The 18284-nt window shown below is 31.5% G+C and overlaps 1 protein-coding gene across 5 annotated transcripts in view; it reads left to right on the forward strand.

Annotated features, from left to right (window-relative positions):
* Window positions 1-4668: 4668 nt before the first annotated feature.
* The window catches only part of LOC135139134 (ephrin type-B receptor 1-B), a 30024-nt gene continuing 16408 nt past the window's right edge, over window positions 4669-18284 (forward strand). For 2 of the 5 annotated variants that reach the window (XM_064069241.1, XM_064069243.1), the window contains exons 1-4: window positions 4669-5042; window positions 10184-10333; window positions 13152-13231; window positions 18075-18255. In XM_064069241.1, coding sequence (XP_063925311.1) covers window positions 10264-10333; window positions 13152-13231; window positions 18075-18255 — 331 coding nt within the window. In that variant the 5' untranslated portion in view covers window positions 4669-5042; window positions 10184-10263. Of the gene's footprint in view, window positions 5043-5173; window positions 5261-10183; window positions 10334-13151; window positions 13232-18074; window positions 18256-18284 lie in introns of those variants that run through there. The other 3 variants (XM_064069244.1, XM_064069245.1, XM_064069242.1) reach the window with 2 other exon arrangements.

The raw sequence follows: 18284 nt of genomic DNA on the forward strand, positions 1-18284 counted from the left end.
TGTTTTCTCAGTTTTTAAATTTTTCGATATTTTAATTTTTCAGTTTTGAAAGTTACAGGCTTTTAGATTTCTCACTATCTCGACTTTTCGATTTTTCAGTTCCATGATTTTTCAATTTGTCGAATTTTTAAATTTTAGATTTTTTGTTTTCTTTGATGTTTTGAGTTCTCGATCATTCGATTTTCTGAGTTTTCAGGCTTGGATTTTTTTTGTTGTTCAATTCTTGGATTTTTAAAATTTTTGTTTTTTAAATTTTCCTATTTATCAACTTACTGGGATTTCAATGTTTTGATTTTTTCATTGTTCAATTTTTCGATTTTTTGAATTTTTTGTTTTTGATACGATTTTTTTTTTTTCAAAAATTTTCAGTTTTTCAATTTATTAACTTTACGATACTTCAGTGTTGCTCGATTTTGATTTCTCAATTTTTCGATATATTACTGTTGGGATTTTTCAATTTATCGATTCTTCGATTTCTCGATTCTTCATATTTTTGGTTTCTCGAATTTCTTCATTTTTCCATTTCCCAATTTTCCGATGTTTCAGTTTTACGATTTTTAATTTTTTTTATTTTTCAGTTTTCAATTTTTGACGTTTCTAAATTTTTCGATTTCTCAATTTTTCGATTAACTGATTTTTTTATTTTCCCATTTCTCTATTTCTCGATTTTTCAATTGTGATTTTTCAATTTTTCGATTTCTGAATTTTTCAATGTTTCAGTTTTGGATTTTTTCACTGTTCCGATTCTTTAATGTTCTTTCCACTTTTCAGTTTTTCAAGATTTCAGTTTTGAACTTTTTCACTTTTTCGATTTTTCAATTTTCCTTCCATTTTTCAGTTTTTCAGTATTTCAGTTCTGGGATTTTGCAATGTTTCGGTTCTTCAATTTTTCCATTTATTGATGTTTCCATTTCTCGGGTTTCAATTTTTCGATAGGTATTTTAATTTTCCAATTTTTAAGTTCTCGATTTTCCGTTAATTTTTTTGGTTTCCTTGATGTTTTGATTTGTCGATTATTCGATTTTTCAAGTTCTCGGTTTAGATTTTTTGGTTTTCCAATTCTTCGATTTTTAAATTGTTTAATTTTTAGATTGTTCAATTTCTCGATTTTTAGATTTTCAATTTTTCGGTTTACCGATTTTTTTTTTTTCATTTAAAATGTTTCAATTTTTCAATTAACTTTTCGATTTTTCAATTTTGGTCTAATTTGATTTCTTAATTTTTTGAGTTTTTGACTCCTCTACTGTTGATGTTTTGATTTCTCAATGTTTCAGTTTTTGAACATTCCGATGTTTCGATTTTTCGATTTTTTGGCTTTTCGAGTGTTCAATTTTTTGATTTTTGAATTTTAGATTTTTGTTTTTTTTATTTTTTTGGTGTTTCGATTTCCCAATTCTTCAATGTTTCGATTTTTTAATTTTTCAATTTTTCGAATTTTTAAATTTTTGATTTTTCTTTTCTTTTATTTCTCAATTTTTGGATTTTTTAAATTTTAAATTTTTCAATTTTAGTATTTTTTGATGCTTGGATTTCTCAATTTTTCAAGTTTTCAATACTCAATTTTTCAGGATTTGAATATTGAGAACGTTTCAATTTCTGGATTTTCAATTTTCAGATATTTTGATTTTTTGATTTTTTAATGTTTCGATTTTTGGGTGTTTTGATTTTTCGATTTTTAAAGTTTTTGATTTTTCGATTTTTTCGATTTGTTGTCTATTTTAAGTATATTTCATTTTTCAATTTGCGCCTTCTGCGGGAATATTATTTGTTGTGCTGCACTTGACGGGCGAGGGAAGTTCTGTCGAAATAACCTTCGATCAATTCTTATACTTAGCACGTAGGGTTCTTACTAAGCATTCCTTATTTAACCGAACAGTTATTAATTTAACTAAGCAGCTATTATTTCACCAAGCATATAATATTTTTACTGAGAATTTATTTTTTAACTGAGCATTTATTATACAGGGTGACTGGGGTATATTGTGCCAGATTTTAAAGGGTTACAATATGCATTATTTTGATTCTAAAAGCCTTATAACATTTTGGTCTAAAACGTATGGTTAAGTCAGAACTTTATGTGTCTCCACCGTTTGAGAACCACTGTACTATGTAATATTAAATTTTACTAAGTAGAAAAAATTAAATACTACTGTTAGTAATTTTATTTATTTTTAAACACCTTATTAAAGCAAATGCTCAAAATGAGCTCCATTCATTCTCACACAAGCATTGGCACGATGAATCCATTCCTCCTGCACTCGTTGGAGCATTTCCGGGTCCCCGCGAATGATATTGGTGGCTTCGTGGATTCGTTGTCTGAGGTGATCTTCTGTTCTGATCTCTTCTGTATAAACCAACGACTTCATGTGGCCCCAAAAGAAAAAATCTAGCGGATTCAAATCGGGAGATCTGGCAGGCCAATGCTGAGCCCCGCCTCGCCCGATCCATTTTTCAGGGAATTGAACATTTAAAAACTGTCGTACCAGACGGCTAAAATGAGGTGGCGCCCCATCATGTAGAAACCACATACTTTCCCGGATATGTAGCGGCACTTCTTCCAACAATTCCTGTAAATTTCTTCTTAAAAATCGCCAATAAATGGCACCCGTTAACCGCGGGGGTAGTTCAAAAGGTCCTATAAGATAATTGTTTACAATACCGGCCCATAGATTAATTGAAAACTCCTGCTGAAAACGGGTTTGTCTTATGGCATGCGGATTTTCATCTGCCCAAACGTGAAAGTTGTGATAATTAAAAATTCCCCGACGCGTAAATCCTGCCTCGTCTGATGCCAAAATAATACGAGGAAAGTCTGGATTTTCTTCTACCTTTCGTAGAAACCAACTACAAAATGCAAAACGGGGTTGATAATCAGCTGGAGATAGAGCTTGTACACGCTGAACATGGTATGGATATAACAACTGTTCTCGTAGTGTTCTCCAAATGGTCCATTGAGACACATTAAATCGTTTGGCAAGGCATCTTGTACTAATTCCAGGATCATCATGTACAACATCCAACACCTCTTCTTCAATGTTGACAATTCGCTGAGGGCGTTGTGGACCTCGTTCGACTCTTCTAGCTAACAAGGATCTCGTTTCTTGGAGTCGCTGGTGCAGATCTTGAAACATTCTTCTTGAGGGTAACCGTCGGTGAGGGAAACGAGTGCCATACAAACGCACTGCCACACGGACTACTCCGCGTGCCTCTCCATAAATTAAATGAATGTCCGCTAATTCTCTAAGTGAATACCCATTGACATCCATCTTAAATTTATTAAAACATGTTCACAGATACTTTGACAAATTGTCAAACAGAAGTATTATTTTATTATTGAATTTATTGTCATGGTTTCTAATAAAACAACTGTAAAAATTTCAATATATCAGGTGAATTCCAGCGGTTTTCAACCGGTGGGCTATGAAATTTGTGTATTCTATAACTCTTTTGGAATAAGTCTGAGCTGTAAATGTTATTAAGGTTTTTTACTCAAAATAATGCAAACCATCACCCCTTAAGATCTGTCACAATAAACCCCAGTCAGGCTGTATAACTTAGCATTTATCATTTTTACCAAGCAAAAATACAGAGCGTTTAAAAACAGAACTGTGCATTTAATTTGTTCCCTTATCTAAATAACAAGAAAACGGTATTAATAATATATTTATTAGGCGAATAAAGTAATAGACGGGCTTGATAAGCCTTGTTTGTTCTACAGTGTCTAAATTGTGTTTGAATAATATAATAATTATCTCGAATATTAAAATTAATATGTCAAAAGAATACGAGAAATGATTATTCTGTGCTGAAGGTATGTTGTGGGCCGCCTGTTATAAATTTATCATTATTCTTCATTATCGGCTTACGATGTTTTTATGACCCACGTCCGGTAGTCGTCTATCCCAGCGCGTCAGGTAGATTTAAAGAAGAATTGCTGGTTGCGTTTAAGGCAACAAATGGCGCCCATTTCAAACTTGTCTCTCGTCTAGCTGAAGTTTCGTGAAACCGGTACAGACTTGAATGAATTTTTCATATATTCTTTTCGTTGCTAGGCATCGTACAATTTGAGTTTATTTCAGATGTTTTGCTTTAGATATAAAATTTGCATAGATATAATCGTAATTTATAGCCGGGCCGAATTTGGAACCTTATCGTATACTGCCCTTTGAAAGCTGATTTTTATTTAAAAAAAAACAGCCTGAATCTGTACCCAAAAATGTCACTTTTTTTTTGTAAGTTAGCACTTTTCTGACATTTTTTCAGTGTTGCCATTCTTTTCAGTAATTTTTAAAGCACTGTAGTTTATGCATGTAGTAATATGAATCAATCCACTATCATTCGGTACATCACAGGAATGCTAATGAGAAAAAAAATTAATCAGCATATTTTCAGAGGGAAGCTGCAGGTATTAGAATAGTATACGGCGGTATGCAGCATGGGGAAACAGAAAAGCAGTATACATTTCGGTCGATACTCGATATTATTTTCTCTTTTTCAAACAGCTCCAGCTCCGCTCTGTTTCGCACCTCGGCTATCCTTGCGATTAATCGTATGTAAAAATCCTATCCGAAAAGGCCCTGATTGAATTAATCGTGCGCATTCTCGTCAACTCCGTGATCGATACACAATGGTATAGTTCAAATCGGCAATGTTGAGCGCCACAATCCACCTCCTCCTGTGTGAATCCGGCTTCGTAAAGATTATTGTCGAGTTCAGTGCGCTCGGCGATGCTGCTGCTGCATAGAAGTTGGTGTGTGTCGGAATGTCGTGAAGTGTCTGCACAAAAACGCCGAAAAACTGCCGAAAAATCGCGTTTATTGCTTTAAAAACACGTTGTGCGACGGTGTGCAGCGAAATACGTAACCTTTAATACATGATCAGTGTGTGCAGCTCGCCAGTGAGGTGTTGTTGAAAGATCTAGTGTGCTGTGGCTGCTTGTGTTGTTTTAGCATTTTTACAAGATAAATCGCTGATAAGAGGGAGTGTGTGAGAATATTGGCACTTTATCCGATGCAAAATGTGAGAAATATACAGGCGAGCAGGTAATAATGACATTTTTTTTTGTGCCTATGTGGTGCGCCTTGAGACAAGGGGTTGCTGTCTGATAAATAGTTAGTGCTGATTATCGCAATGGGAATTTAGTTTATCGCCTTTTATTTGTGTCGATTGTTCATCGGGCACGGATTAGCGACTATTGCATTCTGATTACATTATTTAACCTGTTTCAAAATGGCCGACATCTGTGGCATTTTATACCTAGGTATGTACAAAAAAAGTTAAGGTGTGCTGCATGAATACCAGAGCATTTTACGTTATATACGCGGTGTTTCATCTCGAAAGCGTTATCTACACGACGTACTTTTATCTTAATAAAATTCGATTTAGATAATCTTACTTCAATCGCCGGAGAATGGGCGTAACACGATCTTTGATGATTTCAAGTGTGTTTATGTTTGTTAAACGTAAATATTAGACTTTATTCAATAATAAGCGGTCAAGTGTTTATTTTGTAGAAAAATATTTTTATAGAAGTGCAAGGTGTATTCAAATTCCACGTTTTTATTTCACGAGTGTAATTGTAATCGAGTCCATCAGGCGATTGACTGCTTTCATATTTTCTCGACATATCATAACCCCAAGAGTGCGAAAAAATAGGTCTCTCGTTTCCGTCTGTGTCTGTCTGTGTGCCGTCTGTCCGGATTTTTGTTAGACAGATAATCTTCGAAACTACTAGACCAGTAATAGGACTACGATGTAGAATGTAGATGGTTAAAAATGCAAAACCGAATGCCTTGAAATCTTGCAAACTTTTTAAGGTTATCTTACACTTGGTAAATCTTCAATCAAAATTTATTCGTTTATTCCCTCCAAAAAATTTATAACGTCATCTCAAAATGTTGTCGAATAATTTCTTTCTGAAATATACAAGATATTATAACTCTATACTTGTGGTTTGTCAATGCACTCATAGTTTTAAGGATTACTTATATAGGGTGACTAAAAAAAATTGTTGACAGAGGCAATGTATTCTATTGATTAAATAAAAAACGATTCATTCCATTTTCCCGAAAATTTGTATTATTAGTTATATTACACTGCATCTATCGAAATTGATATACGTGTTGCGAAAATGTTGATGACGTCATCATCACAAAATTTTGTAATCGAAAAACTCACTTGAAACCAACGCGTTTACTTTAACATTACATACATATTTTTATTTTAACTTACAGGAGTTATCATAAAAAACATAAATTCGCAAAATCAAACCTTACCTATAATTTTTGGAAAAATTTGAATTTATATACCTTCGACCAACATTTTGATATCACAATTTTTTTATTTTTGAATTTCTCGTCTTCCAAATATTTCAATTTTGTATTTTTTCGATGTTACAATTTTTATTTTTCGATTTTTCAATTTTTGGTTTCCTCAATTTTTCAAGATCCTTCTATCTTTCATTCTCCCGATTTTTTAATTTTCATTTTCTGGTTTTTATATCACAATTTTTCGTGTCTACATTTATTTTACATATTTTTTTCAATGTTCGAAGTTTTCATTTTATACTTTTACGTTTATTTTTGATTTTTGATTATTTAGTCCAACAATTCTACAAGTTTTCCATTTTTTTGATTCGAAAAGTTGAAAAATTGAAAAATCGAAAAACTTGAAAAATCCAAAAATTGCAAAACGAAGAAACGAAAAATCGAAAAACTGGAAAGAAGAAAAAACCAATCGAATCGAAAAATTATAGAATCGTCAAAATTGTAAAGTTGAAAAATCGAAAAGCTAAATATCGAGAAATTGAATAAATAAAATTAGAAACATTGAAAAATCAAATTAATAAAAACGTTTTAAAATTCAATAAATTGAAAAACGGAACAATTCAAAATCGTGATCAAAAAGTGAACAATTTTAAAAATTATACACACAATTATTATTAAGATACATATTTAAAATTGTAAACTGAAAAAACGAAAAATAAGACAATCTAAAAGTTGCACAATTGATAAATTAAAAACAGAAAAATTGATGAATTTCACATTAAAATTAGGAAACCAGAACATTGAAAAAATAAAAAGCCGAAACGAAAAATTGCAAATCGATACTTTGAAGAACTGAATAATTGAGATATCTAAAAATTGAAGAATTAAAAATTTAGAACTCGTGAAATTGCACATTGAAAAATTGCAAAATCTAAAAATTGGAACATCCAAAATTTGAAAAATCGGAAAACTGAAAACTCGAAAAGATGCATATCGCAAAATTGAAGAAACCAAAAGAAAGTGCAAAATCGAAAATTTGAAGAAATGAGAAGTTAAAGAATCTAAACATTGAAAACTACAGACATTTTAAAACGAAAAATTGAAAAAACAAAAATTATAAAATCGAAAAGAAAATAAAAACCTCAAACAAAAAAATTGCAAATCGAAAAATTTTTAAATTCAACAGTTGAAAAAGTGAAACATTCAAACTTGTAAACTCAAAAAATTACTAATCGAAAAACTGCAGAAACAAAAAAATGACAAATTGAAGAATAGAAAAATTAAAAAAAGCTGCAGGAGTGTTGATTAGGGTTTAAGAAGCTGGATTTATTGGGCTGCACTTCAGGAGCGAAGGAAGTTCTGTCTAAATAACTTTCGACCAATTTCTACTTCCCGAGCATAAGCTAAGGAAATTAGTATTCTAATCGAGTCCATCGGACGAATGGCCACTTTTTTAGGGTACTTTTCCATCTGTATTTCTCAATTACTTAGGGACGAACATTCTCATAAAAATAAAAGAAAAACGTCACATGCGTTCGAAAACAAAGTCCGGCAATAGGCCATAAAATTTATTTTTAAAATGATGTTGGCAGTATCAACGCGTTTTTTATTTAGTTTGGCAGTTAAGTAACTGTCAAATAACTGCAACATCAATATTTAGAAATAAATTTCATGGCTTAACTCATCCAAAAAGCTGCTTTATGTGATTGTGCTTCAGGAAATTCTGACGAAATATCTTTGGAACCACTTTTTCTATTGAATATAAAAGTGTTTATCTTGCAAAAATTAAACAACATGGACGCAAAAGGGTTGCTACTTCTGGGACTAGGGAAGTTCGGTCTAAATGACTTTAAACCAGATAAATTTGTTTACGTGACAAACGTTAGTACGTTTCTTGGTGTATACGATGTGTCAACTACTTCTCGCAAGGAAATTAGTAATATATATAATAGTGTTATCATTTTATTTGTACGACATTCTGTTGCAATCGGAAATGAACTTGTTTAAATAAAAATTGGTCTGCGGAACACCTAGAGTAGAGTATTGAATTTCAAGGAAATTATATGGGTCGTATTATTTTATTATTTTGCTTTGCTCAATAAACAACCCTTAACGTGTCATACAGTTGTTATGACCATCCTGTATATTAATTTTCAGACGTCGAATATTCCAGAGGGATAAATACATACATCTTAATGTAGCACAAAATACCTATACTTTTAACTCGACAGAGAACTTACAAAGTTTATAGCGTCATTTAAAAAATATATTAAATAAATGTTGCTTAAATGTACCCATGCAAAATTAGTTATGTATAATAATATACTACTTAATAACATGCTTCAGAGGTCTATTTTCAAGCAATAGAATTTTACAGTAGATCAAACCAAGAAAAACAAAGGTGTTTGTCATAAAAACATATTGAATGACGATCTCATAATGAAAGTAACGGTGCATTAGAAATTAAAATGTAACAGAAACGAAACAATTCAAGTTGGTCTTCGGCAGTCTGCTAAATTGCGAGTTGTTCTGAAAAAGTAGGTCGAAACTTCGCACGGTGTTGAAGAATAATTTATTAGTACAATTAGGCAGGCAGGCAATAGCAATAAATCATAAGTCGGGGCCCGTTCAGTGATGCATTATGTATAAAGTGGACAATGCTCTCAAACATCCACCATAAAATGGAAATGTAGGAATGCGTGCAGATGTCATAAGACCTTCCCCGAAAATGGTTACACCAGTTTTATGAACACCTTTACCTTTGACGAACAGTGACTTTATTATAATTATTTTTGTTTAGACGCCGTCTTTCGATTAAAAAAAAATACTCGCCTGCATCCCACGATAGACTGAATGAAGTAACGCAAAGAGCCGCAATTAATACACGAATATACGCTTTAAAATTTTTAAGTGAACTTCTTAAAAAAAATTGGTCTGAGGTTATTTCGACAGAACTTCCCTCGCCCCTAAAGTGTAGCCCAACAAATCCTGCTTCTTTGAAAAATTATAAAAATTGTTTGCGATTTTTCTGTTCTAATAAACTCTGTAAAGTATTCTACAGTTAAAATTTTCAGTTTTTCGGTTTTCGACCTTTCAAATTTTTCAATTTTTAGATTTTGCAATGTTCCGATTTAAAATTTCAAGAGTTTTCGATTTGCAGTTTTTCGTTTCGGTTTTTTATTTTCTTAAATTATTGTAACTTTTGGAGATGACATCATCCAATTCATGGGGGGAATGATTAGCAAAATTTTGGTTAGCGTTTTACATTTAGCTTTTGTTCAAGAAGTAAAAAAACAGCTCTAAGTATGAGCCAATCTAAATTTTTAGGGCGTATTTAACGGAAATCAACCGAATTATTATGCGTAATTAATTAATTAGTGAATTAAGTATGTATGTTGTCAATTTTTAAATAACATTTGCCGAATTTCGAAAGATCCGTTTCATGTATTTTAATTAATCGAACGGTAATAATTTAATATTTCGCTACAGATAGGGCATAAATATCTAATATCTTGTAAATTTCATAGGCACACGTGTGCGTCGTAGACGTACCTGCTTTCTACTAGGAACAGAATCTAAAAGCTTGCATTTCCGGTGTTTAGGAATATACATGGCGTTCATTGTGTGTAATTAACTAAAAGAGGTATACGGTTTTTGTTTATATGAACAGGAATACTTTTACTATTACTTGTTTATTAGACAATTAAGGCAGTTTAAAAGATAAATATTATGAATAGGTGAATGTAACATGAAACAGATGGTCGACATACACATTCGTTGATGTAGGATGTGTTCATCTTTCTTTGATATTAATCGCTTTACCGAAGACATTGTTTTGAAACGATTTAACTTGATGATTTTCTTCCGAATGCAAAATACATAATAACGTTATAATTGTCGTCGTCTTTTTGTTCCAGAATGAAATAGCATCAGCTGGTCAAGTCCGCCACTTCAGGCAGGACGTAACATAACCTCATAAACTCCAAGACAGGGAAAGATGGACCTAAAGATATACGTATGGTCTTTATTTATTATGTTCGCCCAACAAGAAGTAAAAGCCGAACAAGGTAAGTGAAAGAAGTTACTCCAAAAATAAGCTCAAATTTTGATGTTTTGCTTTAATATTTCTAGAATCCAAAACTTAACGGATAACCACGAATTTTAGACGTACTGCAAAATAAGAATCTTTTTCGTAGACAAAATTCCGTACGAAATAATTTTCCTCATATCATTTAAGACGTTACTATTAGTTTTAAATGATTAAAATCGTATTAAAAACCCATCAGTAGATTACCTTCTGTTTTTGTAAGACCATAATAACAGAATTTCTTCAGATGATTCATGAGGACGAGCTCAAATCGCTTCCAACCATTACCTGCAAAGTAACAATGGGAGTCAACATTAAAAAACCTTGTGACTATTTATCGCAAACATCACTTGTAACGGATTTTTTGTTATAATTTAGATTTTCTTCGGTCTGGAATACTGTTTTTTATTTTGTTCCTTAAACAAGAGTCCTCATATAAGTTGAGAAGTATCGTACAAAAATCATTTAACAAGTGCTTAATTTTACGTTTTTCTCAGCCTTTCATAACTTGTAGAATTCGAAAATGTCGGCTTCTTTGTCTGACCGTCGTTTGAGTATTTGCGATTTTATTATGATTTTTGAAAATACTTTGCAGATTATTGTGAAAATCTAAGCATACGTATAGCGTAACTAACCATGATTTGTCATCCCCACCAAAGATTTGAGTACGTCATTAGTCATTAGGTAGTCGTAGAAAAGTCGTTTTGAGAATACTTTTGTACTTTCACTTTTTTTATGAGACATCAATTATAAGTAATTAGAAAATGTTTTATATAAACCAAAGCATAAGTAGCAAAAATATCGTTGTATATATTTCTATATTTTTAACTTTCATGGACAATGTGTTGAGTAGTAAAATTGTTTATTATTGTTGTTATTATTATCAATATCATCGTTATGCTACAATTTATTTAGGATCTTTAAGTTTCGATTTTTCGATTTCTCAATTTTCCGATATTTCAGTTTTGCGATTTATCAGTTTTTCCATTTTTAGCGTTCATGAGTTTTCGATATTTCGACAGTTCGATTCATCAATTTTTTTATTATCCCACTTCTCAATTTTTCAACTTTTCGATATTACGATTTCCCAATTTTCCAGCGTTTCAGTTTTGGGCTTTTTCAATATTTTGATGTCTAAAATTTTTCAGTTCTTTGATTTTTCTACTTGTCAGTTTTTTCAATTCTCAAATTTTAGATAGAGAATTTTCAACTTTTCAGTTTTTAGATTTTTCAATTTTTCGATTTCTGTATTTATCAAAATGTTTCAATTTATCGTTTGTCAAATTTTCCGATTTTTAGATTTGTCGATGTTCTTAAATTTTTCAATTTTTCAATTAATAATAATAATTTTTTAATTTTGTCCGTTTCCAATTTCTCGATTTGTCGATCCATTATGTTTCGATTTCTCGATGTTTGAATTTTTAATTTTTTCGATTTCCCAATTTTTCGAGAAGAGAAATCAGTTTCGGGATTTTAATTTCTCGATTTCTCATTTTTTTGATTTTTCAGTTTCTCAGTTTCTCGATTACATTTTCCGATTTTGCAATTTTTTTATGTCCCGATTTTTGAATACATTTCAATTTTTGGATTTTTTGGATTTTAAAAATTTTTCGACTTTTCTATTTTTGGACTTCCCCATTTTTCAAGTTTTCGATTTTTCAATTTTGGGCTATTTCGTTTCATCAATTTTTTGATTTTTCGGTCCCGATTTCTCTATCTTTTGATGATGTGTCAGTTTTGGAATTTGTCAATTATGGGATTTTTTTATTTTTCAATCTTTTTTATTTTTTAAGTTTCATATTTTTCGATTTCTAAGTTTTAGATCTTTCAATTTTCTATTTTTCGAGCATTCAGTTTTTCGCTTTTTCAGTTTTTTCAATATTTCGATTTGTCTATTTATCGACATTTCGATTAAATTGATTGTTCAATTTCCCTATTTTTTCATTATCTATTAATTTTTCGATTCTGTGCTACATATTCCAATTTCTCGATTTTCGACTTTTCAATTTTTCGTTTTCTCGCTTTTTTAATTAATGAAGCAAATTTTTTTTTTTTATCAAATCACAAATGGCTTACTTTATTTATTTTGTAAAGAGGAATACATTAGTGGAAGAGGTATAGCGGAATAGTATTTATTTCCAACTAATCAAAAAACGATAATAATAATAATGACAGCCGACGTCAGCATTTGAAACGTGTCGAGATGTGCACTGCAAGTCTTGTCGCCTATCGATTTTCTTATGCCCGGGGGACCTGTACGGGACCGCGCAGTGCTCTCTTCCTCTAAACTGAGTTTCGGGTATCCTTTGAAGTTGAAATACCTCCAGACTTTGCCACTTAGTCCGCACATTGATGCTTCAACTACCTGCTCTTAAGGTCGGATTTTGATGATGATGAAACTTCCTCTCCTTTACTGTCTCGATCCTATTCACTTTTCCACGGGGGTGATGAAGAAGTGGACGAGATTGTAGCCTTGGTGTAAAGCTGCACTCTCACTTACCTGGAGTTCCGATCTGTCCCGGAAGCATAAATTACGAGGACCCGTGTTACAACATTTGTATTTCTATCAGCCGCCAATTAACTCGGAATGTATTGTAATTTCGTAATTCCCACAATTGTTCGTTATCATGGGGAAAAAAGAAAATAACTAAAAATACTTAGAAATGTTTTCTAAATATTCTATAAATAGTGGGCAAACAAATGTAAAATTTGAGAGAATCTTGAATATGCTTCAAAAACATTGTTATCAATAGTTGTACTAAAATTATAAATCAATTACATTTATATCTTTCTTACAGTTGTTCTCCTGGATACCACAGGCGAAGCCACTTTAGACTGGACTCGTTATCCATATGGACCTCAAGCGAATACACCTGGAGTAAGCAGCATTTTAAATTGAACTATTTTAGTTTTACCAATTTATCTTTTGTTCTAAATCAAATATACGCGTTCATTTACTTTTAAAATCGCCAACTCTAGTCACCAACATAACCACTGTTCAGTCAAACATTCTAGCAAAAATTCTGGTTTTATTCGGTTTCATGTACGTACAAGTATTTCATTTTATACATGTCTGACACGTACAAACATAGTTAATTTTACCCCAGCTATGGCAACAAATTTGCCGTTTCCTGAATTTTCTGCTCCACCATCGTTAGAGTGACGATTTTTCTTAAGGCCAGAGTACGAAAGAATCAAAATCGCGTAAAGAGTTCCCTGCGATCCCAGTCGAAAATGGGGGGTGAAATATTAAGCGAATTGTCACACAGAGCACGCGTGCACTCTATTGTAGGGAAGATAAAGGTAATGACGGTATTTCAAATTTTTTCTTTTATATTGATGATTAATTTTCAGCGTGCTTGTGTAAACTTGAACAATTGAACGTTTCGCTAAAAGAAATTTTGCATTCTGTACATTAGTAAAAACGTAAATATGTACTTAAATAGCCTAAAAACTTATGTTTGACTAAGATGAGTAAGTTCTTCGCACTTTTAATTAGCACCACTTCGTTTTCTCTTTTGTGTTATTCACTTGCTAGAAAAAACGTTGTGGACTGTTGAAGTTACGGAATTATCGCAGGATTGAAACACGCCGTGTTTTAGGATATCAAATCACGTTTCATTTGGGGGAGGAAAAGTAGCTCAGTAATCGAGAATGATTAGTAACCATGCCAACATTGCCAACTAAGTTGCGATCGTTTATTTCTTTCTTTTTTTCCTCGCACGTAGACTTTTTATAAATATCAAACTAAATGTTAAGCGTCCCTTATGGTGATCCGTTTTCCGTAATTAGTTATTACACACCAAATTGAGCAAAGTTAAACTATCATTTAAATTTTTCGGGAAAACAGCTTAAAATATTTATTTCGCAGTAGAAACAAATAATTATGTAGGTTTGAGAAACACTGCCTACACTAACATTTCATGTATACCTTTGTTTTTCAATTTATAAAACATTGCAAAGCAAATATAAAAAATAACGCTACTGCGATTTTTTAACCTTTACATAGTTAGAAATTTTTCAAAAAATTCCATGGAGCTGAAAGATGATTCTAGTCTATGCCGTATAAATTTGGTCATTTACTTTTTTCCGGTCTCGAATAATATTGACCAAAATTTGTCTGATCATTCTCACCATCGATCCAATGACGTCAATTACGATAGTAAATGTTACTTAAATTTCATAAAATAACATACTTTTCCAATTGTAGTTTATGAATCTGTGGAGAGCTTTTAGCCTCTCAGAATTTTGATAAATAAATTCTATCTAAAATATGCAATATATGATGAGTCTATACTTGTGATTTATCTTTACGTTTATATTTTTTAGAATTGCTTATTCAGGGTGACTCAAAAAAATTAATCAACAACGGCTCACCCCATTTTCCCGAAAGTTTGGGAATACAATACTGTTATTATTAATTTTACATTACACGTATCCAAAGTTATACACGTATCCAAAGTTATACACGTGTTCTTGCAAAAATGTTTATGACGTCATCACAAAATTTTGTAAAGACAAAACTCATTTGACACATACGAGCAGGATGCTTCTTTACATTCACTTTAATATTACATACATGTCTTTATTTTGACTTATAGAAGTAATCTTCAAAATTTCAAATTTAATTTTTCAAGTTTTTGATTCTCACTTTAATTATTTTAGTTTTCCGTTTTTAAAGATATCCGATTTTTCAATCATCCGAATTTCATTGTCCCGATTTTATAATTTTTTGATTTGTAATATTTCAAAATTTAGGTTTCCAATTTTCCAAGTTTTTGATTTTTCAGTTTCATAAATTTGGAATTTTTCAATTTAAAAGTTATACCTACGATTTTTCAATTTTGTAATTTTGCATTTTTTTTATTTTTCAAGTTTATACATATTTTTACAATTTTTCGATTTCTGAATTCTCCAGTTTTTCACCTTTTGATTTTTCAATTACCAGATTTTCTAAATTGTCGATTTTTTATTTTTCATTTTTACAGTTTAATAATTTTTCGATTTCCCAATTGTTCGGTTTTTAATTAATCAATTTCTCAATTTTATAATTCTTCGTTTTTAAAATCTGTCGTGGTTTCAATTGTTCAGTTTTTGATTTTTCAATTGTCCGAATTTCCGAAAAATCCGATTTTCAAGTTCTCAATTATCAGATTTTCCAATTTTTCGATTTTTCATTTTTCAGTTCGATATTTCAATTATAGAATTTTTTCCATACCAAAATTTTTAGGTTATCCGACTGTACGTCAAAGACGAGGGAAGCCCTGTCGAAATAACCATCGACCATTTTTTTTTTTTTTATTTTAGCAGTACTTGTTTGTTATTCTTTGACTTCGCGTAAGCAAAGGAAGTATTGTAATCGAGTCCGTCGGCGAACTCTCTACTTTTGCATTTTCTCGAACTATCATGACCCCTAGAGGACGAAGAAATAGGTCTCCCGTTTCCGTCTGTCTGTCTGCCGTCCCGGAATTTTATTAGACAGATAATCTCTGAAAGTACTGGGCCGATTGTTGTCAAATTGAATTGATTGTTGTAGATGGTAAAACGCTAACCAAAACTTGTCTAATCATCCCCACCACTAATGTGATGACGTCATTTCAAAATTGTACATAGTAAATGGGCTTTAAATTGTATCAAATAACATAGTCTTACACATGTAGTTTATGACTCAGAATTGAGATTTTACCCGAAACCTCCAGATTTTTGGGAAAAAAATCAAAATTGCGGAACAACTTTTGACATTTATGGTTTACAGTTATGATAAGCATGATAAGTTTTTATTGAAAATATATTTACTTGTCCCCTTCAAAAAATTGATGACGTCACCTCAAAAGTTTGCCGTATAAATCCTATTTAAAATGTAGAAAATATTATGTACTTGTAATTTATGATTCCATTCATTTTTTTGAATTTGCATATATACAGGCTGACTCAAAAAAATTAATGAATGCGTGAATATGTTTTATTTATTTAATCAGGAACCACAAAACCGAATGCTTTGAAATCTTGGAGATGTTTTACAGTTATCATAGGCATGGTAAATTTTTTGTCAAAATACATTTCGTCATCCCCCCTAAAAAATTGATGATGTCATCTCAAAATTTTGCAGAATAAATCCTATCTAAAATGTACAAAATATGATGAGTCTGTACTTGTGATTTATCATTCCATTCATATTTTTTGGATTTGCATATACAGGTGACTCAAAAAATTTATGAATTCGTAAATTTATTTTATTTATTTAATCAGGAACTACAAAAACAAATGCTTTGAAATCTTGGAGACGTTTTAAAGTTATCATAGGCATGGTAAATTTTTGATCAAAATGTATTTGTTCATCCCCCCCTAAAAAATTGATCACGCCACCTCAAAATTTTTCCGAAAAAATATACTATCTTAAATGTGCATTGTGCAAAGTATGATGAGTCTATAATTGTGATTTATCACTGCATAAATATTTTTTAGATTGGCTTATACGGGGTGTGTGAAAAAAATTAATGACTGAGTCAATTTATTTTATTGATTAAATCAAGAATTGCAAAATTGAGTACTTTGAAATCTTGACGTTTTGAAGTTATTGTAAGCATGGTAACTTTTTAATGAAATGTTTATCAACCCCAAAAAATTGATTACAAAATTTTGCCGAATAGATTCTTTCGCAAATGTGCAAAATATGAACAGACTTTTAATTATTGCATTCATATTTTTTAAATTTGCTTAAACAGGTGACTCAAAAAAATTAATGAAACAGTCAATTTATTATTGATCAAATTAAGAACGAGCCACCCCATTTTCTAGAAAATGTGAGAATACGCTCGTCTTTATAACAATAAAATAATGATAAGGTAAGAATTATAATGATAACATTAAGAATATTTTGTTCAACGGAGGCTTATGAATAATTTTAGCCATCGGTTTTGGGGCGATAAACTCATTCAAATCAAACAAATGTCTACATCACATTCTTCCGATGTAATGTATTCCGGTTGATAATGTGCTGTAAATATTTTTTTGCACTCATAACCTTTTTTGAAGACCTTGGCGCATTCAACAGCATGCGGGACGTCGCACATCACGCACAGATGCGTTTTGCTATACTTTGCCACGGTAGCCTAGCCCGGAAACGTCAAATTGCCAAGTGTTTACGACGTCGTTGTATTCTTTTAGTATTACACTACATCTATCCAAAATGATATACGTGTCCTTGCAAAAATGTTGATGACGTCATCGCAAAAATTTTTTAAAATGCTCCGCTACAAAAATGTGATGAGAAAAAAAAACATAATAGGAATGCCGTCGTCACGTTTCTGACAGCGAGGGAAATACTGTCTAAACTCTTTAGACCAATTTTTTTCCAACATTAGGTTGACGAGGCAGGTCCAAGTTTTACCTAGTAAACTGGGTCCAATAAACACAGTAGTTTTCCGTGAATTTAAATATAATTTCAGTGATAACTTATGCGTTATCAGTGGATTATTAATTATTATTATTGTTGCAAACATGGAAAGAAAAAGTTGAGAAGTTCTCGTATTTTATGTTCATTGGGAGTTTTTATTATAATTTTAAAACTCGTTGCTAAAAATATGATTACCGTTAAAGAATGATCGATGACACGTAACTTTGACAGAGAAGTTGAAATTTATTTGGTAACTACCTGTCCATTATGTAGTCAAAAACAAAATTGTAACTTGTGACGCATGTACTTATGTATGTATTTTTAGTGGGTGGAAGAATCATTTACAAACTTCCAAAAGGGCATAAACTGGAGATCGTACGTCGTTTGTGACGTCGCTTACAATAATGTGAATAACTGGCTGTGGACACCATTCATAGATCGCGGCGTGGCGAACCGGATATACATCGAAATTAAATTCACAATCAGAGATTGCAGTCTATTTCCAGGTACCTCGCTTCTTTCTTTCCTTTTCGTA

Source organism: Zophobas morio, unplaced genomic scaffold, assembly GCF_036711695.1.
Source record: "Zophobas morio isolate AGI-343-1 ecotype UQ-CSIRO unplaced genomic scaffold, CSIRO_AGI_Zmor_V1 ptg000030l, whole genome shotgun sequence".
NCBI lineage: Eukaryota > Metazoa > Arthropoda > Insecta > Coleoptera > Tenebrionidae > Zophobas > Zophobas morio.